A 25,382-nucleotide genomic window follows, 5' to 3' on the forward strand; every position below is an offset into this window, starting at 1 on the left:
TCCCTTTGTCTGCAAACATCCTTCCCAATCAACTTTTGAAAGTTCCTGTCTGATACCATCAAAATTGGCCTTCTCCCAATTTAGCACTTTAATTTTGGACGAGGCCTATCCTTTTCCATTACTATTTTAAAACTAATAGAATTATGGTAGCTGGTTTCAAAGTGCTCCCCTACTGACATCTCAGTCACTTGCTCTGCCTTATTTCCCAAGATGTGGAGGTGTTGGCATTGGACTGGGATGAACAAAATCAGAAATCATTCGACACCAGGTTATGAGGTTGATTTCACCTGACAAAGGAGCAGCACTCTGAAAGCTTGTGATTTCAAATTAACCTGTTGGACTGTAACCTGGTGTCGTGTGACTTCTGAGTTATTTCCAAGAGAAGGTCGAGTTTTACCTCTTCTCTAGTAGGGCCATCCACATATTAGTTGAGAACAAACTTAACAAATACCTTTCCATCCAAGCCCTTAACTCCATGGAAATCCCAGTCTATGTTTAGAAAGTTAAAATCCTCTACTATTACACTGTATTGTTCTTACAGCTACTTGCAATCTCCCTACGTATTTGCTCCTCATTTTCCCACTGACTATTGGAGGGCCTGTAGTAAAATCTCCTCAAAGTGATCATCCAATTGTTATTTCTCAGTTCCACCCATTGGCTTCACTGGATGATCCCTTAGGAATATCCTCTCTAAGTACTGTTGTGATGTTTAATCGAAAAACGCTACTCCCTCTCCTTTCTTGCCTCTTTTCTATCCTTCCCATTGCATCCAAACCATGGACACTGAGCTGCCAGTTCTGTCCCTCCCTCAGCCATGTTTGTGTAATAGTTATGATAACCCAGTCCCATGTTCCCATCCTTGCAGAGTTCATCTGCCTTACCTGTCAAGCCTCTTGCATTGAAATAACTGCATTTTAATTCATTGGACTTCCCGCATCCTCTGCTGTGCTCTTGCCTGCCTATTTAACTCAGTCTCTTTAAGTTCCATACCAGCCTCAACTTCTCTTTTCTTTCACTACTGCTTAGGGTTCCTCCCCCAATCCCCCCCACTGCCCACCACCACCTCCACCACCAAAGCCAGACTAGTTTAAGCTCACTGAAGTTCAGGGGTCACTGAACAGGAGTTCAAAGAAGACAAACTGAGTAAGAGAAGTCAGTATTATGGGAAGGAGACAAGTTAGGAATGTTGATTTTTAACTGTCCATGTTAGGAATGTTGATTTTTGACTGTCCAGCAGAGAAAGCAGCTGAGCTACATGTGTTCTGTAAAGCGAGTTAAGTCCAAAGAACAGACGGACATGTCTGTGCTGTCAAACATCTCTCTACTGTTAGAACAAGTACCAAGGTCTAAGTGCTATTAGTCAGTTGTTATCCATGTTTACCACATGTTAAATCTGGGTGCTACAAATAAGTTCTACATGTAGTGCAGATTGTATTACTGTTGTAACTGGTATGGTATGTTATTGTTATTTGCTCAAAACCATGAAAATTTGTGGCTTTATTCTCTTATTGAGTTTTAAACCATTGGAAGCTTGCTATTGCCCATCCCTAATTGCCAGAGGGTAGTTAAACGTCAACCACATTGCTATGTGTCTGGAGTCACATGTAGGACAGTCCAGGTAAATATGGCAGTTTCTCTCCCTAAAGGCATTAGTGAACCAGATGAGTTTTCCCAACAGTCGATAATGGATTAATGGTCATCATTAGATGTTTAATTCCAGATATTGATTGAATTCAAATTCCACCATCAGCTGAAGTGAGATTTGAAACTGGGTCCCCTGAACATTACCTGGGTCTCTGGATTAACAGCCCAGTGATAATACACTCAGACATTGCATGTATTCTCTTCTCCCTGGGAACTAACATTTTGTCTACTTCAAAAATTATTGGTCTCCAGCCACAACTTAAACTGACGATTAGCTCTGAGATTATAACATGATTTGGTGATCTAGAATAACACATCTTAAAATGTAATTGCCTATTCTTTTAGCCAGGTTTTTTTGTATGTTTCCAATCCTTTATTTATGTAACAGTAAGTTGAGGAGTGGGGTACAAGGAAATGTTAATTAATGCACACTTGAGAATTGGAGGGATGCAAAGTATCTATTTGGAAACTGTACTGAAAGACATTGTGTATTTAAGGCTTCAAGCTTACTAACATTGTGCCAATGTGCTGCTCACTGAAACAGGTATCTGGAGAGATTCACAACCATTTGGCCTGCAAAGGTTGCATGTGACTTACATTTAGGTAAGTAGTTAATGGGATGGGGTTGAGGGTGGAGGACTTCAAATATTTAAAGTAAACTTCTGCCTCCCTCATTCCATAAAGACAAGTTCTAAACTTATCTGTCTGATCTCTCATGTGGATGCTTTGTTCAGTGGGCAACTAAATTTGCAATGGTGTCTTAATGACTCCATAGGATATTGATTTAAATTAATTTGTAAGGATCCTGTTTGAAAAGTGCCTCAATCACTTAAGAAAGCAGTGGAATAAAATAGCTGCCAGATGGGAAAAAGTGCAGACTGGGATTTTAATTGACAGCTATATAAAAATATGCCATTAAAAAGTGTAATTTGCTTCTAAAACTTGCTGTTTAGAATTGTAGAAAAGGAGCTTGCACTACGTTTACCTGCCTGTTTAGCTAAAAGCCTTTTCACATGGTCATTCGTATAAGTATTGAAACTAAGCACTGAAGAGTTCTGTCAGAGTTTGAGAACTCTGATTCCACAACACTTCCTGTCAATAATGAGAAACTGATACAGACTATCATTTCTCAAAGTTCATTAGATGAACAATGCATAATAGCACTGGGCTACATTCTGTATTAACGTTGTTACTCAAAAGTTGCAATGGAAGGTTGGAGATTAGAGGTTAATCCACAGAATACAATATGACCTGTAATTTTTCTTGAGCGCTATATATTTCAACTGAATACTTTATTCATTAAATGGAAAATACCAAGAATCCTTCTGGATGTGTACTCACCAAGAAGGCACACAGCATGTAGAAACTAACAAAGTAGAAGAAAGCAAAATAAGTTCCACAGTTAAGCTCTGTTTCATGACGCGTTGGCTCTTTTTCACAATGTCTTCCTGGGAGACAAGATAACATGATCTCCTGCCAGGCCTCACCTGTAGCACATCTGGAAATGCAAACCATAAATGTTGACTTGTTTTATTAAAGAACCATGTATGATACGATATAGCTCAATCTGTATTTGAAGAAAATAACATTCTTTTGAAATAAAACAGTGGAATACATCCTAAAAAGTATTGCGGATAAACTTCATCGGTGTTCATCACGGTTGGAAGTAAACTTACAAAAAGGGACAATTGAGTTGATAAACCTTCATCCCCTCCAAGCTCTAACTCTCGCTTTATATATATTTAAAATACATACTTTTTATCAATTGCTTGGTATCACAGAACTGAAAAACTAAAAGGAAGCATGAAAACAAAACCTTTTTCTCATCACGAGACAGATGCAAAAAATACTTGGAAAAGTAAAACAATTTGTACAGTGTGATTGGTTGGGCCTTTGTTGGAATGGATTTGCAGCAGAACAGATAACCGAAACTTAGATCTCTGACCAGGCGATAGACTCTGATTATTCAGGGTGTGGCAATAGGGAGATTCTGATCCAGATTGTGAGGATTTTCTCTTCTATTCTGGGTGTGAAATGGATCAAAGGTTGTTATAAATTGTAGATGTAATAATGTAATATCAGAGCCTACAAATGCACAACAATCCTGTATCAACAAACTCACAAAACACTCAAATGCTCATCAAATATAACATTCATATATTCAACTCACAATTTTAGTACCTCCTTTTATAGATTTACTGGGTAAAAGAACCTCAACTAATTAATATTGAACCACTTATCTTGTTACAATCTTACAATTGGTCTCTAGGTTGTTCTTACTGGGTGTTTATTTGTATCCATTTTAATCATCCCTAACAGCCATGCTGCAATTCATTCAGCCCTGTCAACCCTGCAAAGTTCTTCTTCATAATATTTTGGGACTAGTGCCAAAGGACTAGTGCTATCTGACTCACAGATGAGTCAAGCAACAGCCTGATATTGTCTGAAAGTTATAATTTTATGAGTATGACTATGTCCCAGACACCACCATCACCATCCTTGGATATGCCCTGTCCCACTGGCAGGAAAAGCTCAGAGGAGGTGGCAGCACAGTGATATAGAGTCAAAGAATTATAAAATTCGTAAAGTGCAGAAGAGGCCATTCAGCCCATTGAGTCTGCACCAATCCACTAAAGAACATTCCACCTAAACTCACTTCCCCATCCTATCTTCATAACCCTACACGGCTAGTCCATCTTGCCTGCACATCCTTGGACACTACAGGGCAATCTAGCATGATCAATCCCCTAACCTGCACATCTTTGGACCATGACAGAAACCCACACAGACACAGGAAGAACATGCAAACTCCACAAAGTCACCCAAGGCTGTAATAAAACCCAGGTCCCTAACACTGCGTAGTGGGAGGGAGTTGTCCCATGAGTCCTCACCATTAACTCTGGACAGAGTGAAGTCTCAGGATATCATGGGGAAGGAAATCTCTTGCTAGTTACCACACACTATCCTCCTTGTACTGATGAATGTTGAACAGCACTTAGGTGGTGCAAAGTATCATGAGTGGGGGATTTCAATATCCACTACTACCAACAGTGGCTTGGCAGCGACACTGCTGATTGAACTGGTTGGGTTCTAAAAGACATAGCTATTAGACTGAGTCTGTGCCAGGTGATGAGGGAACCACTAAGAGGGAAAAACGTACTTGACCTCGTCCTCACCAATGTGCCTGCTGAGGATGCATGTGTCCATGACAGTATCAGTAACAGTGACCACCATACAGTCATTGTGGACACAAAGCCCCACCTTCACATTGATAACATCTCCAGCATGTGTGGCACTATCACTGTGCTAAATGGGACAGACTTCAAATAGATTAGCAACTCAAGACTGGGCATCCATGAAGCACTGTGAGCTATCAACAGCAGCAGAGTTGCACTCCAGCACAATTTGTAACCTCATGGTACAGTACATCTCCCACTCAACCATTACCATCAAGCCAGGTGATGAACCCTGGTTCAATAGAGAGTGCAGAAGGAGCAGCATCAAGTATACATAAAAATAAAGTGTCAAACAGTTGAAGTTACCAAAGATGACTACTTGCATTCCAAACAGCATATGCAGTAAGTGATCCCACAACTAATGGATCAGATTTAAGCACTGCAGTTGTGTTACATTTGGTCATGAGTGGGGACAGACAGGTAAACAACTCACTGAGGAACAGGGTCCACATTGGTCTGATTGTCAATGATGGAAGAGCCCCAGCACATCAGTGCAAAAGATAAGGCCGAAGCATTTGCAGAAGTCTTCAAACAGAAGTGCCGAGTGGATGATTCAGCAGTTGTTCCCAAGCTTACAGATACCAGTCGTCAACCAATTTGATTTACTCCACATGATATCAAGAAACTGTTTAGATACTGCAAAAGCTATGAAATCTGACAACATTCCAGCAATAATACTGAAGATTTGTGCCCCAGAATTGGCTGCAACCTAGCTATTCCAGTACAGTTACAACACTGACATCTACCTGACAATGTGAAAAATTGCCAAGGTAACATTGATTGGACTGGAAAGATTTTGAACTGTGAGGAGCTTAACTAAAAAGCAGAATTTCCAAGGTAATAATCTTATGATTACCTGAGCCATGGAAAACATAAATAAAATCAAGGAGATAAATGTGTGGCTTAGAGTGAAATGGTATAAATAGGTTTCATGAGGTTTTGACATCCAGCGTACTCTCTAATTTATTTTTCAGCACACACCTCCAAGGTCCACGTGAGGCAATGAACCAGAAGTCAACACTGTGATCTGCGTTCACAAGACACTTGAAGTTCACCTGACGAAGGAGCAGCGCTTTGAAAGCTTCTGATTTCAAATAAACCTGTTGGACTATAAGCTGGTGTCGTGTGACTTCTAACTTTGTCCAGCCCAGTCAAACACCGGCATCTCCACACCTTGATCTGCATTGGCATATGAATCACTTTGTGTGGAATGTCAGTGACTACATGCGCAGCTTACAGGGAACTTTGCTGGCACCAGTACTGGGATAGAAGGGAGGTATTCTCGTGGGATAGACTTCACTTGAACCATGCTGAGACCAACTGACCAACCAAGCCTGGAGAGAGGACATCAAACAATCACCTTTGTTTTATATAAATATTTTTATTAAAAACTTTTTCGAATCTTTTACAAAACAACTATACATAAAAAACCCAAAATACAAGAAGATAGAGGTAGTACAACAATGTCATATCACCATACTATTAATAATAAACTACCTACTATTCTACCAGAACAAACGTATCCATGTAACCTAAACTACAATCAAATTAAATAAAAATTAAATTAAGCTAAATTCAAATTAACTAATTAAATTATATCACATTACTTTATGCTATTTTGCCTACCACACCTCCACTGAAGCTTCCACCTCTGGGAGCACCAGTCATTGTACCCGTATTTATCCCCCTCGAATAAATCTCCCAAACAAGAGATTCCCTTATTCTCCCAAAGCTTAAAGCTGGAGTCCATTGCCCCAGATTTAAATACTTGGGCTCCCGCCAACAGGAGCAAGTGTATCAGCAACTGTGTGGAAGACTGCATACCGACTGCATACCGAGGAAGTCAATCCGGGTGTTCCCCGAAAGGAAACCCTGGATGAATAAGGACATACAGAACCCTCTCAAAACCAGGTGTGAGGCCTTCAGATCAGGAGACCCACTCAAATGTAAGGAATCCAAGTATGACCTTCGCAGAACCATTAAGACAGCCAAGGATCAATACCGATCCAAACTACAGACCAGAGAGACACCTGAAGACTATGGCAAGGACTGAATGACATCAGAGACAGTGCAAGATAGCAGATGATGACATATTCCTCCCAGGTCACTTTGAGCAGAATTTTGGCAGAGAGGTAACACCTATTCCGACAGGTGCTGACGAACCTATCCCAACAGTCACTGCATCAGAGGTTAGATAAGTTTTCCTTCGTGTGAATCTAAGGAAAGCGATAGGACCAGACGGAATACCAGACTGTGCACTCAGAGCATGTGCAGATCAACTGGTAGAGATCTCGGACATCTTCAACCACTCCCTGCAGCAGGCCACTGTCCCTGCCTGTTTCAAGAGGGCCAACATCACTCCTGTGCCTCAGAAGGCTCATGCAGCATGTCTCAATGACTACTCCCCAGTGGTCATGAAGTGCTTTGGAAGGCTGGTCATGGCATTAATCAACTCCACCTTCCCCACTACTCTTGACCCACTCCAATGTGCCTAATGGACCAAGAGATCCATATCATTTGCCCTTCACTTCTGCCTAGAACATCTGCCAGGCCCGCTGTCAAGGAAAGGTAACCAGCATTCTCAAAGATCCATCCCACCCTAACAGTGTTTTTCTACAACCAGTACAATCGGGGAGAAGGTACAGAAGCCTGAACACATGCATCAGCTGGTTTTGAAACAGTTTCTACCTTACAGTTGTTAGAATCCTGAATGGACTCTCAAACTCTTAACATTCGCCTGTACCTGTGTTTTTGTTTTTGCTGTTGTTTACCTATTATTTTTGTTTCTATGCTACTTAACTATGTGGTCTGCCTGTATTGCTTACAAGACAAAGCTTTTCACTGTGCCTTGGTACACGCGACAATAAATTCAATTCAATTTAATTCAATTCAATTCAACGGGGTAAACTACAAGGTCTTAAGCCAATTGCTCTCATCTTGCCTCCTTATCCTCTCAGCTTTCACCGTATTTAAAATGATGGGGCTCTTACACTGCTCAATCATGGATTTCATCTTATCCATGAGTAATAGATTAACTAGGGGACATCTCGACTGCAAGGCTTCAACGTCAAGCCAAATTGACTCTGAATGCCCCTAGTCTCCCATGTATGCTAACAGGGCGCTTATTTGATATCTCCTCAAGTCCAGAAGGTCCACCACCCCCTCAACCTGCGGGAGCTGCAATTTAGTAAATTTTATTTGGGGGTGCCTGCAACACGAAATAAAGGACCCTAGCCAACCACTGAGCCTCCATAACACTTGTCTGGGTAGCAACAAAGGGAGCATTCTCATGGAGTACAACAGGCTATTCAGCCCAATCATGATAACGGTAATCCCTCCCACCGCTGCAAATCCTGTTTTATCCTTTCCAGTAATTGTGCATAGTTAGCTTTATACAGCTGGGGGACGGCAGGGGTAATAATTCCCAAATATAAAAAACCTTTTGACGACCATCTAAATGGGGACTGCATTCCATCCTTCAGATCAGGCACCTCCACTAATCCCCACACCGGCATGGCTTCTGATTTTGTGAAGGTGGTCCTGCATCCCATATCCTGAACTTTAACAATTGGTGTCATGTCAGCCCAAAGTTCACTTGAGAATGTAACTTTTTAAAAAGTTCTGCGATTTACATATGAAAAAACTGAAACCAACATGTTCATTCTAAAAAGATGAGAGACTTAACAAAAAGTCCGGGTCTTTTTCAATATATAATTTTAGTTACATCACACTGTAAACTTTTGCCATAAATTCTGTGTCTTACGATCTTATACTCCACAACCACCTGATGAAGGAGCAGTGCTCTGAAAGCTAGTACTTCCAAATAAATCTGTTGGACTATAATCTGGTGTAGTTTGATTTTTAACTTTGTACGCCCCAGTCCAACACTGATGTCTCCAAATTAAAACTATATTGGGGACTTCGTCGGACAAACACCTGGAATTCTGTGAACTTCAAACAGGTTATGTGAGTCGGAAAGAAATTGTCAGATAGAGTATAATATTGGTAAATGTGAGCAAGTCTATTTTGACAGGAAGAATAGAAAAACAGTATGTTACTTAAATGATGAGGAATCCCTCGTACAGACAGCACATGAAACTCCTATGCTGGTACAGCAATTGATTAGGAAAGCGAATGAAATGTTGTAACTTATTGCAAGGGGATTGGAATATAAAAGTAATGAACTTTGCCGCAGTTGTCCAGGATATTGGTGATACAATATCTGGAGTGTTGAATACAGTTTTGATCTCATTATTTTTACTAAAAAGTCACAATTACTTTGAAAACAGTTCAGAGAAGGTTAATTTGAGTCATTCTTGGAATAAAGATGAAAAGAGGAGCAGGGTTGCAGGTGGGTGATGGTAAGGTATATGTGACAGTTGGGTGAAGGAGTAGCGTGGCAGGTGTGTGAGTGAGCAGATAGGATGACAGGTAAATGGATAAGAGGATAGACTGTGTTAGGATAGTCAGGTGGTGGAGATAGTCAGGGTGAGAGTGTATTTGGACATCTGAGGGATAACAACATCTATGGCTGGGGATATATCCAATCCCTGACCACCTGGAGATTGGAAAATCTGAGCCCATATTTCTAATTTTTACTTTGTTTACTCTCATCCTAATTTGGCCCAGAAGCTAAACATGTAACCTACCATGAAGATTTTGAGCCAGTGAATGTTCATCACTAATAAACGGGAAATTATCAAATGTAGGCTTGGATCCACTAAAACTCTGTTTCCTTTGTATTCCTCTCTGTCCTGGAGTGCATGTTATAAATAGTAAGAAAGCTACAAAAAATTGCTGCCTCTGGCTGAATACACACCTACCCTGATTTCACTGGCAATTCTAGGAATTTGCAGCTCTTGCCTAAGCTCTAAAACAGCAATAAGGTTATGCCAAGTTGCAATGATCACAAGGGGGTATCACTGGTCACGATAAAGAAAGTTTTGGCTGACAGCGGGATTGATGTTGAGAAACTCCAGTGCTAGGTAAGGTTCAGTATTAGAAGGTAGGTTGAAAAAAGGCTCAAAATTGTTAAAATGGAAACCCGAGGAAAGTAGTAAAGAAAATGAAGAAAACAACAGACAGGAAGCAATTAGTGAAGAAATCATCAGCCAAGAAATAAGAAGCTAGAAATCTAAATATCTGAAGCCAAAGGCTCTTCTCAGAGCCCCCATGTCTTTCTAAATAGAACTAAGCCACAATCAAATTATCGACCACAGATGCTGAATTTCATTTGAAAGTTAGTATTTTTAAATCCTCATTCCTCTGTCATAAGCGAGGGTATCAGTAAATATTTCACTTGACTACTGTACATATGTGCACTTTTGTGTTGTTTATAGATTCATAACACATTTTTATCGACATGAGGTGAAAGGATTCTTAAAATAATTAAATAAAACTTTCTAAATCAAAGCTCAGTGACCAACCTTAGTGCAATTTTCTGGAAGAAAACCTTAACATATGAGTTGGACAAAAAAAATTGGAAGTTGCTTAATGAACAATGAAAATTATAGCAAGCAAAATAGCCAAAACTTGGAATTTTGCCAAGGCATTAGTACTGTTACCTATACTTGCAGTACCATTAAAAGAAAGGTTCATTAGATTTTATCAATTAAAAAATAATTTATATTATGTGAATTAAGGATGTGTACTGCAGACTGGAGGAAAAATTAGCAAGTGTGTCATGTTAATATGTTAAAGCGACAATATGCCAGGGACGATAGACAGAAGAAAACAATATTTACAATGGTGAAAGAAATAGAAAGCAAAATCAAATTGACAGAACGATTGGAAATTTAATGATATATTGAAAATTGCCAAGTCCCATCCACCAGTGATCAGATTGGATAATATGGCGATGCTTAAAAAATTGTATGAAATATTATGCTATCTCCCAGAAAACAGTTGAAATGACTTAAAACTTGTGACTGGGAGGTGTGTGCAGGAAGTAAGCATCATTGTGAAGGAGAATGTGAGGATTGTGCAGCAGTCAGCATCAATGTGAAGGAGACTGAGGAAAAGACAGGAGGAGTCTTTACTTATGAACCAGCTTGAGATAGTGGAGACAGTAAGTTCATAAAAAGCACAAGGTAATCACACTTCTTAAATTAATTCCATAAATTTGGTCTGTGGTCAGAGACAGGAGGGTGAGTCTGTGAATGAGGCAAGGATGGAAATCCAGAATTTAACTATTGAGGAACCTCAGCCAGTGGTCTTGAATGAACTGACTACAGCTCCTTGGTCCACAGCACCATTCAAGTGGGGGGAGAAAAGAGAAATGTACCACTAATAAGAGATAGCATAGGTCAAGAAATCGATGTTGGTCTCTGCAGCAAAAACAAGAGTGCCCAACGGCTGTGTTTCACAACACTGCCAAGAAGCACAACATCTTATCTGTGCTTGAGCAGGACTTGGAGTTTGAGGGGAAGGATCCAGATGTCATGGTTGATGTAGTTACCAATAGCTTAGGTAGTGTTTCTACAGAAGTAATGTTGAGGGATTATGAGCAGTTCAGAAGAGAAAATCCATAACAGCAAATGTGTTGTTTAGCAGCATCAATGTTGTCAAAGTAACTGGGAAAAGCCAAATGTATGCATATTTAGGGGGAATTTATAAGGGGCTAGACTTTTAACAAGTAGAGCTATAGGTGAAGGTTCAAGATTGTTTATCTGTAGCTAGGACGTTCTCATTTGAAATAAATCATAATTAAAGTCATAACATCATGGAGATGTACAGCATGGAAACAGATCCTTCGGTTCAATGCATCCATGCCAACTAGATATCCTAAATTAATCCAGTCCCATTTGTAAGCACTTGGCCCATATCCTTCTAACCCCTTCTTATTCATGTACCTGTCCAGTTGCCTTTTAAATGTTGTAATTGTACCAGCTCCATCACTTCCTTTGGCAGCTCATTCCATACATGCACCAACCTTTGTGTGAAAAGGTTGCCCCTTCGGTCCCTTTTAAGTCTTGCCCCTCTCACCCTAAACCTATGCCCTCTAGTTCTGGATTTCCCCAACCCCAAACTTGTCTATTTACCCTGTCCATGCCCTTTATGATTTTATAAACCTCTATAAAATCACCCCTCAGCATTTGACGCTCAAGGGAAAACAGCCCCAGCCTATTCAGCCTCTCCCTATAGCTCAAACCTACCAACCCTCGCAACATCATTGTAAATCATTCCTGAACCCTTTCAAGTTTCACAACATCCTTCCTATAGCAGGGAGACCAGAATTGCACACAATATCCCAAAAGTGGCCCAACCAATGTCCTGTACAGCCGCAAAATGACCTCCCAACTCCTATACTTAAGCTCTAACCAATAAAGGACAGCATCTCGTTGTTCAGCAACACTCCCCAGCACCTTACCTTTAAGTGTATAAATCCTGCCCTGATTTGCCTTTCCTAAATGCAGCACCTCACATTTATCGAAATTAAACACCATCAACCACTCTTCAACCCCGTGCCCATCTGATCAAGATCGTGTTGCACTCTGAAGTAAACCTCTTCGCTGTCCACTACGCCACCAATTTCGGTGTCCTCTGCAAACTTACTCACTTTGCCTTCAATATTCACATCGAAATCATTTACATAAATGACGAGAAACAACCCTCAACCACCACCCTCTGTCTTCTACTTTCAAGCCAGTTCTGTATCTAGTTCTTCCTGTATTCCATGTGATCTAACCTTGATCTACTGTGAGGAATGTTGTCGAATGCCTTGCTGAAGTCCAAATAGATCACGTCCACTGCTCTGTCCTCATCAATTCTCTTTGTTACTTCTTCAAAAAATTCAATCAAGTTAGTGAGACATGATTTCCCAAGCACAAAGCCATGTTGACTATCCCTAATCAGTTCTTATCCATCCAAATTCATGTGAATCCTGTCCCTCAGGATTGCCTCCAACAACTTGCTTACCACCAATGTCAGGCTCACTGGTCTACAATTCCCGGGCTTTTCCTTCCTACATTTCTTAAATAGTGGCACCACGTTAGCCAACCTCCAGTCTTCCGGCACCTCACCTGTGACCATCGGTGATCCAAATATCTCAGCAAGAGGTTCAGCAATCACTTCCCCAGCTTCCAACAGAGTTCTAGGGTATGCCTGATTAGATACCGGAGATTTATCCATGTTATGCATTTTAAGACATCCAGCACTTCCTCCTCTGTAATATGGATATTTTTCAAGATGTCACCATCTATTTCCCCACATTCTGTATCTTCCATGTCTTTCTCCACAGTAAACACTGAAGCAAAATACTCGTTTAGTATTTCCCCCATCTTCTGCAGTTCCATACATAGGTGGCCTTGCCAATCTTTGAGGGTTCCTATTCTCTCCCTAGTTATTCTTTTGTCCTTAATGTATTTATAAAATCCTTCTGGGTTCCCCTTAACCCTATTTGCCAAAACTATCTCATGTTTCCTTTTTGCCCTCCTAATTTCCCTTTTAAGTATGCTCCAAGCCTTTATGGCCTTCTATGGATTCACTTGATCCCTGCTGTCTATATCTGACATATACTTCCTTCTTTTTCTTGTCCAAAACCTCAATTTCTCTAGTCATCCAGCATTCCCTGCACCTACCAATCTTGCCTTTCACCCTAACAGGAACACACAGTCTCTGGACTCTTGTTATCTCATTTTTGAAGGCTTCCCGTGTTCCAGCCATCCCTTTATCTGCGAACATCCGCACCCAATCAACTTATGAAAGTTCTTGCCTAATACCATTAAAATTGGCCTTCCCCAAATTTAGAACCTCAACTTTTGAATCCAGTCCATCCTTTTCCATAATTTTTTAAAAAACTAATAGAATTACAGTCAATGGCCCAAAGTGCTCCCCTCCTGACACCTCGAAGGATTCACTTGCCCTGCCTTATTTCACAACAGTAGGTCAGGTTTTGCACCTTCTCCAGTAGGAACATCCATATACTGAATCAGAACATTTTCTTTTACACACTTAACAAATTCCTCTCCATCTAAACACTTAACACTGTGATAGACCCCGTCTATGTTTGGAAAGTTAAAATCCCTTATCATTACCACCATATTATTCTTGCAGATAACTGAGATCTCCTTACAAATTTGTTTCTCAATTTCCCGTTGACTGGGGGGGGGGGGGGAGGGCGGGGGGGGAGGCTATAATACAATCCCAATAAGGTTATTTCTCAGTTCCACTCAAATAATTTCCCTGGATGTATTCCCAGGAATATCCTCCCAAGTGCAGCCATAATGTGATCCCTTAAAACACCACTCCCCCTTCTCTCTTGGCCCCCTTACTAGCCTTCCTGTAGCATTTGTATCCTGAGACATCAAGCTGCCAGTCCTGTCCACCCCTGAGCCACGTTTCTGTAATTGCTATGATATCCCGGTCCCATGTTCTTAACCATGCCCTGAGTTCATCCACCTTCCCTGTTAGGTGTCTTGCACTGAAATAAATGCAGTTTAATTTATCAGTCCCACCTTGTTCTCTGCTTTGTCCTGACTGTTTGACTCGCCTTTGTTCTCAACTGTACCAGTCTCAGATTGAAATCTTTCCTCACCGACCCATCCATGCTAACCAGATGTCCCAACCCAATCTAGTCTGACCTGCCAGCACCCGGCCCATATCCCTCCAAACGCTTCCTATTCACATACCCATCCAAATGCCTCTTAAATGTTGCAATTGTACCAGCCTCCACCACCTCCTCTGGCAGCTCATTCCATACACGTAGCACCTCTGCATGAAAAGGTTACCCCTTTGGTCTCTTTTATAGTTTTCCCCTCTCACCTTAAACCTATGCCCTCTAGTTCTCTTCTCCCCCACCCCAAGAAAATGACTTTGTCTACTTATCTTATCCATGCCCCTCATAATTTTGTAAACCTCTATAAGGTCACCCCTCAGCTTCCTACGCTCCAAAGAAAACAGCCCAGCCTATTCAACCTCTCCCAATTGCTCAAATCCTCCAACCCTGGCAACATCCTTGTAAATCTTTTCTGAACTCTTTCAAGTTTCACAACATCTTTCCGATAGGAAGAAGACCAGAATTGCATGCAATATTCCAAAAATGGCCTAACTATTGTCCTGTACAGCTGCAACATGACCTCCCAATTCCTTTACTCAATACTCTGACCAATAAAGGAAAGCATACCAAATGCTTTCTTCACTGTCCTATCTACCTGTGATTCTACTTTCAAGGAGCTATGAACCTGCACTCCAAGGTCTCTTTGTTTAGCAACACTCCCTAGGACCTTACCATTAAGTGCATAAGTCCTGCTAAGATTTGCTTTCCCAAAATGCAGCACCTATCATTTACCTAAACTAAACTCCATCTGCCACTTCTCAGCGCATGGGCCCATCTGATCAAGATATTGTTGTAATCTGAGGTAACCTTCTTCACTGTCCACTACACCTCCAACTTTGGTATCATCTGCGAGCTTACTAACTGTACCTCTTATGCTCACATCCAAATAATTTATATAAATGATAAAAAGTAGAGGACTCAGCACTGATCCTTGTGCACTCCACTGGTCACAGGCCTCCAGTCTGAAAAACAACCCTCCACCACCACCCCCTGTCTTCTACCGTTGAGCCAGTTCTGTATTGAAATGGCTTGACCATATCCAACAAGCAAAAGTTAACCATCACTTCTTGACATGCAATTGCATTACCGTTACAGAACCCACCGCCATCAACATTAATTAAAAATGAAACTGGACAAACAATATAAACATCATGGCTACAAGTGCAGTTCAGAAACTCTTGACTCCCAAAGTGTATCCACCATCCATAAGGTGCAAGTCAAGAGTGTGATGGAGTATTTTTCACTTTCCTGGAAGAATGCAGCTTCAACAGCCTTAAAGAAACTTGACCTATATAGGGCAAAGCAACCTGCTGACTGGCACTCCAACTAACACATTTAAACTAACTATGTACACCACTGATGTACAGTAGCAGTTGAGTGTGCCATCTATAAAAAGCACCAAACCAACTCACCAACACTCCTTAAGCAGCACTTTCAAATCCATGACCTTTACCATTGAGAAGAACAAGGGCAGAAGATCCATGCAACCACCACCACCTGCAAGGTACTCTCCAAGCCACACATCATCCTGATTTGGAAGTATATTGCTGTTCTTTCACTGATACTGGGCCAAAAATCTGGAACTCCCTTCCTAATAGAACCATGTAGATCCCATGTAGCTCAATATGGTAGCTCATTAACAACTTCAGGGCAATTAAGCATGGGTAATAAATACTAATACAGCTAGCAATGTCCACATTCCATTAACACCATGCAAAGGGGAAAGAACTCCAAGATAGGAAAAAAAGAAAAATCTGTTAGAATGGAGGTGTAATAACATAATTGTTAACAGATGGCATTTTCCACGTTCCTGGCTCTGCAGTGGTAATATCAAGTCCATTTTTTTCACCATATGTTATTGGTTTAACTTGTAGTGTACTTGCACATTGCAAATGTCAAGAGGGCCTCTAAATGAGTGAATAATCCGATAAAACTAGGCTCCAGGGTTTCAACTTATATCTATAGGAGGAATGCTCCACAAAACCTGAAATTAAAGAAACAATCATATTAACACACACACTTGTGTGTTATTAGACATAGAATGTTGAGTCTCAATTTTAGAAATATAAGTTCATTACAAACCTGAAGAGCAACAGAACAGCCTGTGGGAAGGTTTGAAAATTGTTGTTCCTGTTGATTTGAGTCCCATCAATCATGGCAATCTTACCAAACACCTACAACAATGAAACAATCAAAATTATATTGATCTACTTTACTTATGCTATATTATCTTGTCCCTCTATATCATCCTCTAGAAACATGGTGTTGAATTTTCTCATCCCTGTGATGGTGGGCATGTATGTGAGATGCTAAAAGAATTGAAGGGAATATTTCCCTTTCCCAAGGCAAGCAAGGTGAAAAACAATACGGCTACTAGAATCACAGAGGTGGGCAGTAAATTTAAATAATTATGGGCCTGTTTATAAGTGGTTTAAAGTATCTATCTATTGGCATTTTCTCAGCAGTGGAATTGACACCATTCCATATAGAAGCTGCAAGCTCAATAGAAGACTATTGGAGAGGCTATTTACAAAATACAATCTACATCAATGGCTGGAATGTATGCATTCTAAAATTGCTGATGACACAAAGATAGGTAGGATACTACCAGGACTATTGATTGCTCCAGCATTCATATTGTTCCTGAACTTCATCTGTGTATGATTATCTTCCATATGACTTGCAAAGGATTTTCAAAACTTGATGTATTCAGGGGAAATGAGGGTCCCTGTTTTTGCTACCTGATTAGCCAAACCACAAGTTAATCAAGTAGTGGCAAGACCTTCCCCTAGAACCAAGACACCGGGATAGAGGGTTCACAGAAATATTATGGGTCAGGAGGTGGCCATTTGGCCCATCATGACTGCATTGGCTTTCTGGATAATGTGTTGCATTTCCTTGTATTTAAATAATTATTTAATGCTCTTTTGAACGCCTCATTGAATATTGCATTCTATACCCTAACTTCTTGCTCTCCGAACAAGTTTTTCTCACCTCACATTTGCTTATCTTGCAAAATACTGTAAAACTGTGCCCTCTGGTTCATAATTTCTCCAATCTTTGTTCACATCTGAATTGTCTCATCACTGGAGCCACTCTCTCCATTGCATTTACATTCTTTCTATAGTGTGGTGTCCAGAACTGTACACAATACTCCATTTGAAGTTTAACCAGTGTCTTATGTAAGTGTCATAACATCTCTGCTCTTATATTCTGACCCTGTTTATGAAGCCAAGAATATTGTATGCCTTATTAACAGGTCTCTCTACCCATCCTGCCATTTTTCGTGACATATCCATATCCACACCAAGGTCTCTGCTCCTGCACATTCTATAAGATAGTACCATATAATTTTTACTGTTTCTCCATGCTCTATGCACCAAAGCCTATCACCTTACATTTCTCAGAATTGAACTTCATGTGCCACCTATCTGTTCACATCTCCAAGGTGTCAATGTCCTTTTGAAGTTCAACATTGTCTCCCTCATAGTTTACAATTTTCCTAAGCTTCTGCAAACTTTTGATTTTTCTCCTGCACATTAACAGCTAGCTCATTTACACATAGGAATCAGGAAAAGCAAGAGTCCCAATTTCAACCCCAGAGCTCTCCACTATAAACTTTACTCCAGCCCCCCAAAAAAATCCATTAACCAATACAGTACTCTGTTTCATATTCCTCAGCCATTTTGTATCCACTTTGCCAATTTCTGTTTTATTTCAAGACTTGAAGTTCCTCACAAGTCTGTTGTATGGCACTGCATTGAACATCTTTTTGAAATAAATGTACACCACGTTAACAGTCTTCCTCTTATTAATCCTCTCTGTTGCCTCACCATGTCAGTTAAACACAATTTTCTCTTAATAAATCCATGCTGGTTCTTTTGAATAAGTCTATATGGTTACATGAGACTCTTAATTCTATCCTGAATAATTGTTTCCAGCAATGTTTCCATCACAAATGTTAAATTGACGGCCTTTTAATTGCTGGAACTAGCTTCACAACCTTTTTCGGAATACCCCAAAAATAAGGGAAGAGCTTTGGCAATTTCCCCTCTCTAGGTTTCACATACTGAGACCTGCCTACCATTAAGAGGCTGGCAATTGTGCTCAACACCACTACTGGGAGGCGTGGTTGCTGCTCAAAGGCAGACATTGGAGTCCAAGGAAGGCTGAATGGACCAGGTCACAGCATGGCATTTTGGGGAGATGGGGGTAACAGGGAGATGGTGAAGTGGAATCAGCAGCAAGGGAAGGGGTGGCTCTCAGTAGGGTCCTCATACCTGATGTCCAGTCACATGATCAAGTGCTGAGTATCTTCAGAGTTGGGATGATGACAGAGATTCAGGTACACAACTATTTACATGCCCTACCCGCCTCAAAGCTCACCACCATAGAGAGCAGAAAACTTTTTCCCAACATTTCAGGTTGATGATCCTTTGTTTGCTCCAATAATCCAACACAGATGAGGGACATTCCCATCCCCATATGGTTTTAGCTCCTATGAATACCACATCCCAACAACCCGCAACTGGGTTAAAATCATTGGTGGTGGGATTAGGTATTTAAATTTTTTTCCCTTTCTTTTTCTTTACCCCCATACAACCACCTAATAGCGGTAGTGCTTATATTTTTCCCAGCACCCATGATGTGTGTGCACAGGTGTGAGACACAGTGAAAGACAACAGGTGTGCAAATCTTTATTCAATTCCCACCACCAGGAAGAAAGGAAACACCCAAGTGATCAGTGACAAGCAGTGTCCGTCTCAGAGGGCAATGCTGCGTGATCAAACAGTGAAGGGGAGGGCAGGGATTAAATCAAAATAGAGTTGGAGGGGGAAATAATACACTCCACTCCCTGTGGTGCCCATCTTTCCCTGAAAATCTCGAGGGCGTTGGTGGCTACTGCGTGCTCCTTCTCCAGGGACACCTGGGCTCTGACACAACCGCAGAAGAGGGGCAGGCAATCTGCCATTGCGACCCCCCTCCACAGCCGGCTGCCTGGACCTTGTTATGGCCAGTTTGCGAGGTCCAGGAGCAGGCCCACGAGGAGGTCCTCTGACCTACCCTCCCTCCTCCGCACCAAGTGCCCAAAGATCAGGAGCGTAGGACTGAAGTGCAACCAAAACAGAGGTGAAGGTTTTTAAGAAATTCAAAAAGGAAGTGAAAGTGCCTACAAATTAGGTCTTTAAAAAGTTATTAAGTGACTACTTAAGCACCTCAGTGAGGCAGGGAGGCTGACATGGAATTCCCATCCAGAATCTAATTCTGGCAGAGTTGGGAAGATGACAAAGATTCAGGTACACAAATATCACACCTATTTACATGCCCTACCCACCTCAAAGCTCACCACCATAGAGAGCAGAAATTTTTTCCCAACATTCCAGGTTCGTGACCCTTTGTTTGCTCCAATAATCCAATTTATCTCTACAAATGTTACCTGACTTTCTGAATGTTTCTAGCACTTTTGGCATTTACTTGAGATTCCCAGCATCTGCAGTATTCTGCTGTTCTTTTTGAAACCTCAATGTGAATACTATGGCAGCCCAGGATTATGTAATTTACCTTCTCAAAATTCTCAGTTTATTAAGATAATCGTTTGCTTATTTGAATGTAAAACAATTGTATGACAGACTAAAGAGATCAAGTTTATACTCTATCATGATGCCTCATAATGTGTGTAGACCCATCATGAAAATATAAGAGGGCAACTGTAATGAGTCTCATTTGGCATCAGGAATTGTGAAACATTGCACAAGGATCCTAAATCAGTACTATAAATATTTAGATTAAGTTGTAAAAAGGGCATAAAGAGTCCGCAAAGTGATATTGATTGATTAAGGTAAAAAAGTAACAAAAGTTAAAAAAAATTATAATGGAGCATAACTTGGGAAAATGTGAACTTGCCTACTTTGGTTGAATGAATAAAAAGTAGGATATTATTTAAATGATAAAGGTAAAGTCACCACAGTCTACCAGACATAGGGTCGTCTATCATTAGTGTCACCATACCTCAGGTGAGGAGATAGGTTCAAAAAGTAGGACCATTATGCTAACTTTAGCCAATATGGGAACTGAAAGCATCTGCAACTCCTCAATGTAAACCAGCCATCCATCTAACTGAGGTAATGTCCTTATTTAAATGATATTTTGATCTCCTCATTTACTTAATTGCATTAGAAGCAGTGCAGAGAAGGTTGGTTGATTCCTTAACTGAAGCCATTGTCTTATGAAGAAAGGTTAGACAGGTTGAACTACTGTCCATTGAAGTTCAGAAGAACAAGAGGTGAGTTTATGAAACATATGATATTCTGGTTTTGTTAAGCAAGGGTTGTATCTTGCTAAATTAATTTATTTGAGGAAGTGACATGGGGGATTGATGAGGACATGCTGTTGATGTTATCTACAGTATAACCTCGATTATCCAAACATCAATTATCTGAACAAGATCTCAAGGTTTGGTAAAAATGGCTTTAGGCAACTCAGCATTCAGTTATCAGTTAAACGGCATTATGGCGTGCATTGCCAGATAACCGAGGCATGTTCGATAACCGGCAGTCAAATTACCGCTTGTTTACGAACAGATCGGTAATCTGAACGATCAATTATCCAAATAAAATACTCTCCACCTATCTCATTTGGATAATCAAGGTTGTACTGTACATGGATTTTAGTAAGTCATTTGACAGACTGAACAGAAAACCTTAAAATCCACAGGGAATGTGCCAAGTTGGGCCCAAAATCGGCTTAGTGACAGGAAATGAAGGATAATGGTGAATGGATGTTTCCATGGTGTTCCACATGGCTTAATGTTGAGTTCCTTAGTGTTTGTGATATATTTTAGTGGTTTAAACTTAAATGTAGGAGGCATAATTGGGAAGTTTGCAGATTACACAAAAATTAGACAGGTAGTTGGTAATGAAGAGAATAGTTGTTGCTTCAGGATAATATCAATGCTTTGGTTCAATGGGTGAAGAAGTGGCAAAAATAATCTAATCCAAGGATGTGAGGGGTTATGTCTTTGGGGATGGCAAATAAAACAATGGAATACTGTAATTCTCATCCGAAAATTCGTGGGGTAGTAAGCTATGTGGACGATAGCCTTACATTACAAGAAGGTATAGATGGGCTGATCAGTGGCAACTGAAAGTCAATCTAGATAAATGTAAGGTGATGCACTCGGGCAGGACAAACGATGCAAGTGAAAACACGATGAATAATAGGATCTTGATAAGCACTGAAAGCAAAGGGACCTCGGTGTGCATGAACACTGATCCTTAAGTATCAGGCCGGATGGATAAAATGATTAAGGCATGTTTTACACTTTATTAGCTGAGGCATAACCTTTAAGAGCAGGGAGTTTATGCTGGAACTGTAGAAAAGTTTGGTTAGGCCACAGTTGGAGTATAACGTGCAATTCTGAAATCTGAAAAGAGAGAGAAAAAAAAACAACCTGTTTATTCTGTTGGTGCACCATGAGGCATGAAATGACCCTTTCTGTGTTGTAGCTTTTCTATGATTCTATTTGTCACCCTGCTAGGCTGATTTCCTGAAATTATATATTCAGAAACCAGATGCTATCATCTTTGGCTCCTGTCACAAACTCCATCTCATAGTATTTGTTTCTAATCATCAAATGGCTAGCGTCAGTGGTGAACCAGAGTACTTGCAAGTTTGGCTTCCTATCCGACAAAGATGAGCTTCTGATAGCAATAGCTCTGGTTTTTGCCTCAATCTATGTGCTGGTTAGATCCATACCCGTGATTTTATTATCTTCAAACATAGCCATTCTAATTCTGTTATGGCAGCCTCTTACCTTTATACTTGCCATAAACCTGAATTCATTCAAATTCTGTTGTTCATATCCTTAGTTGCACTGAAGTTTCATTCACACACCACAACCCATGTCCACTGACCTCTACTGACTTCTGGATTAGTATTCATCAAATTAAAATTTTTAGAACTCTGTTCAACTCCCTCCATGGTCTCATCTCTCTGAGTCTCTGCTACCTTCTTCAGATCTGTGAGAACTCTAGTGTTCTCCATTTCAGCCTCTTATGGTCCCTAATATTTATTGGTTCATTATGGTAACTGTGCCTTTAGCTGTCTTGGCCTAAGTTTTGGAAATCCTTTCCTAAATTTCTCCATCTCTCTCACTTCCTTTAGGATGCTCCTTAAAACCCACCGTTTTGACTAAGCATTTGGTTTTCCTTTCCTAAAGTTTCCTTCTATGGTTCAATGTCAGATCATGTCTGATAATGCTTCTGATAAGTATTTTGAGGCTATTTATTATGTTAAATTATTATTGTTGAGCAAATTATTACATATTTTGATTGAATTCTCAAAAATACTGTTGTCACATTTTTGAGGATATTGTGCATTTGAATATCTGGTGCTCATGGGAAGAAACAGGCAGGTTTTCCTGCATGACTGTGTTTACAGTAGGAATATTGTGAATGAATGGATTGATGTATCTTCTTTTGATTAGGTTTTAGAAATTAAATGGAGAGAACTCCATGGTTACCAATGGATCTATTATGATTAGTAATGAGAGGTGGGAATAGATTTACTGGTTCTGTCAGTAATAACAAGTCCAAGATCTATTGATAGTTTTCAAGTTCCAGGCAGAGTATAAACATAATTTGTTCTGACTGATGTATGGTCACATATGCAATTGAATAATGCTTGTTTTAGGAGGATACTGTTTGTCGTAACGGAGCACGATATAGCTTCTTGCACCTAGTAGCCAGTGTTGTATGAGCTTCCTCAGGATAGCAGCTATTTATTAATTCCATATTATTCATCTACATATTGTATTGTATAAATCTATATTGGACAAAACTAAATAATAATAAGTTTCACATATGTCAAAAATTAACCATAATAAAGGCAGTGACCAATCGGTACATTATACTATATTTGTTGTTTTCTTATCACACTATATATGAATTGGTGCTGAACAAATGTGATGATGTATACTTAGTACAAGGTCACTTACTTGCATTCCAATCACAGCATAGATGAAGAACAACATAACAATTAGAAGAGCAACGTATGGCAGTGCCTGTAATGAAAGTGAAAATACCATTAACTGACTTTATTGACCACTGGCTTTAATGCCTTGACTATTGCAAACAGTAATATCTGTTGAACAATAATGAATATCGAGATAAGAATGTTTTGCTTTATTGTGAAATAAAGTTGCTGTTCTCTGGTAGCATGGATAATGAAGTAACAGGTGGGTTCCTGTCTATTTTTTGTAGGTTTTAAACTTCAAATTGGAGATACAGGGATTAGATGAGCATTTATTGCAGGATCAAAAGAGGTTTGGCTCACAAAGGTGGTATGAATAATTGTGCTATTGATTTAGGAAATCAAAACAAGCAATTATGCATCTTCTTTATCAATGACAGAAACATTGTTCCTAAGAAGTGTACAGTCAGTAGCAAGGAATATGAATTAAGAATGTTTACTTTAATCCTAAATTAGGAGCTGAAAGCTAAATAAAGCAAAAAGGAATTGGAATGGAGAGAGATAATAAAAGTAAAGAAAAATACATTTTTTCTAAGTTTCCAACATCAATTCAAATCAAAACAGGGTTCTGGATATAAGTTTGCTCGCTGAACTGGAAGGTTCATTTTCAGACATTTCGTCACCATACTAGGTAACATCTTCAGTGAGCCTTCAGACAAAGCACTGCTGATGATTCCTGCTTTCTATTTATATGTTTGGGTTTCTTTGGGTTGGTGATGTCATTTCCTGTTCTTTTTCTCAGGGGTGGTAAATCGGGTCCAAATCAATGTGTTTGTTGATAGAGTTCCAGTTGGAATGCCATGCTTCTACGAATTCTCGTGCGTGTCTCTATTTGGCTTGTCCTAGGATGGATGTGTTGTCCATCTTCTCAATCTCCTCAACCTCCTCAATCTTCTCAAAACTCACTCAAATCAAAAGGATTGAGACTTTCAAAGTTAATTTTCAGAGAAATTGTTTGTTAATAATAAAGAATCAGCAGACCTATATAATTTACTATTACTTGAATGGATCAACCCAATCACTTTCTGGTGAACTTGGTCTGTATCCATCAGTAGAGGGGATCTTAAAAGTTGAGAAACATTTCAGGCACTAGAGACATTGGAAATCTCAAAGGATGCATTGGCATCTGAAGACTATGTCCACCCATTGCTGTGCAGACACATTAACACTGGTGAGCTGTTGCATGTGTAAACGGTGTGGCATAATCTGGTGAGTATACATCACAGATACATAGGAGGAGATAATGAAAACAGTAACAGCTATAACCAATCCCAAGGTGCTTGTGATGCAGTGTTACTGTCCTTACCTTTGAACCCAGAGTCCTGGGTTCAATCCCACTTGCTCAAGTGGTATGTCACAATGTCTCTGAAAAGATTAATTAAAAATGTTTCTACAGCTGCTCAATTCCATGCAGATGGTGGACCTAGGATGTCATTAACAAAGCAGGAGAGGGACTGGCTAATATATCAAATCTGTGAACATCTGATCAGGTTTCCAGAGAGTGAAGCCCTGTGTACAAATGATAGAGGATTCCATCTGTGACATGAGTGGTTAATTTTTTTCGGACATGTAAATGTATAATGACCTTGAATCAGAGACTGACATCCTCATGAAGACATATATGGAAAATAGAACTAACTGGATTCAGGGGTTACGGGCATTCAGACCCTAGCCTCATCTATGAAATCAATAAATTGATGAATGGCTGAGATGGGCCTGCCATGCATCTTTCCATTGCCAAAGCCACAACCACTTCAGGTGACTACATGAGTGAATGTGAAGCCTTAAATGGTTGTGGAAAACCAGCTTTAAGGCAATGTGGGCTCATTTCAAGGATTTACAGCTGAAGATACCTCCTCAGTTCGTCCGATAGTGACAGGAATGCGAGATTATGTTCTGATGACTGAGATGGCCCT

At 40.1% G+C, this 25,382-nt stretch overlaps 1 protein-coding gene across 21 annotated transcripts in view; it reads right to left on the reverse strand.

Annotated features, from left to right (window-relative positions):
• Nucleotides 1–25,382, reverse strand: part of LOC122559424 (calcium voltage-gated channel subunit alpha1 C) — a 1,175,809-nt gene that overhangs the window by 111,511 nt on the left and 1,038,916 nt on the right. For all 21 annotated transcript variants that reach the window (XR_015760447.1, XM_087997307.1, XM_087997306.1 and 18 more), the window contains 3 exons: nucleotides 23,432–23,497; nucleotides 16,519–16,610; nucleotides 2,986–3,142 (listed from right to left, as the gene is read on the reverse strand). Coding sequence is in view for 20 of the 21 variants with exons in the window: in XM_087997307.1 (XP_087853433.1) it covers nucleotides 2,986–3,142; nucleotides 16,519–16,610; nucleotides 23,432–23,497 (315 nt within the window). In the remaining variant the exon portion in view is untranslated. The remainder of the gene's footprint in view (nucleotides 1–2,985; nucleotides 3,143–16,518; nucleotides 16,611–23,431; nucleotides 23,498–25,382) is intronic.

The sequence above is a fragment of the Chiloscyllium plagiosum genome, unplaced genomic scaffold (assembly GCF_037043375.1).
Source record: "Chiloscyllium plagiosum isolate Xiang-an unplaced genomic scaffold, Cpla_swu_hap1 HiC_scaffold_19, whole genome shotgun sequence".
In the NCBI taxonomy this organism is placed as follows: Eukaryota; Metazoa; Chordata; class Chondrichthyes; order Orectolobiformes; family Hemiscylliidae; genus Chiloscyllium; species Chiloscyllium plagiosum.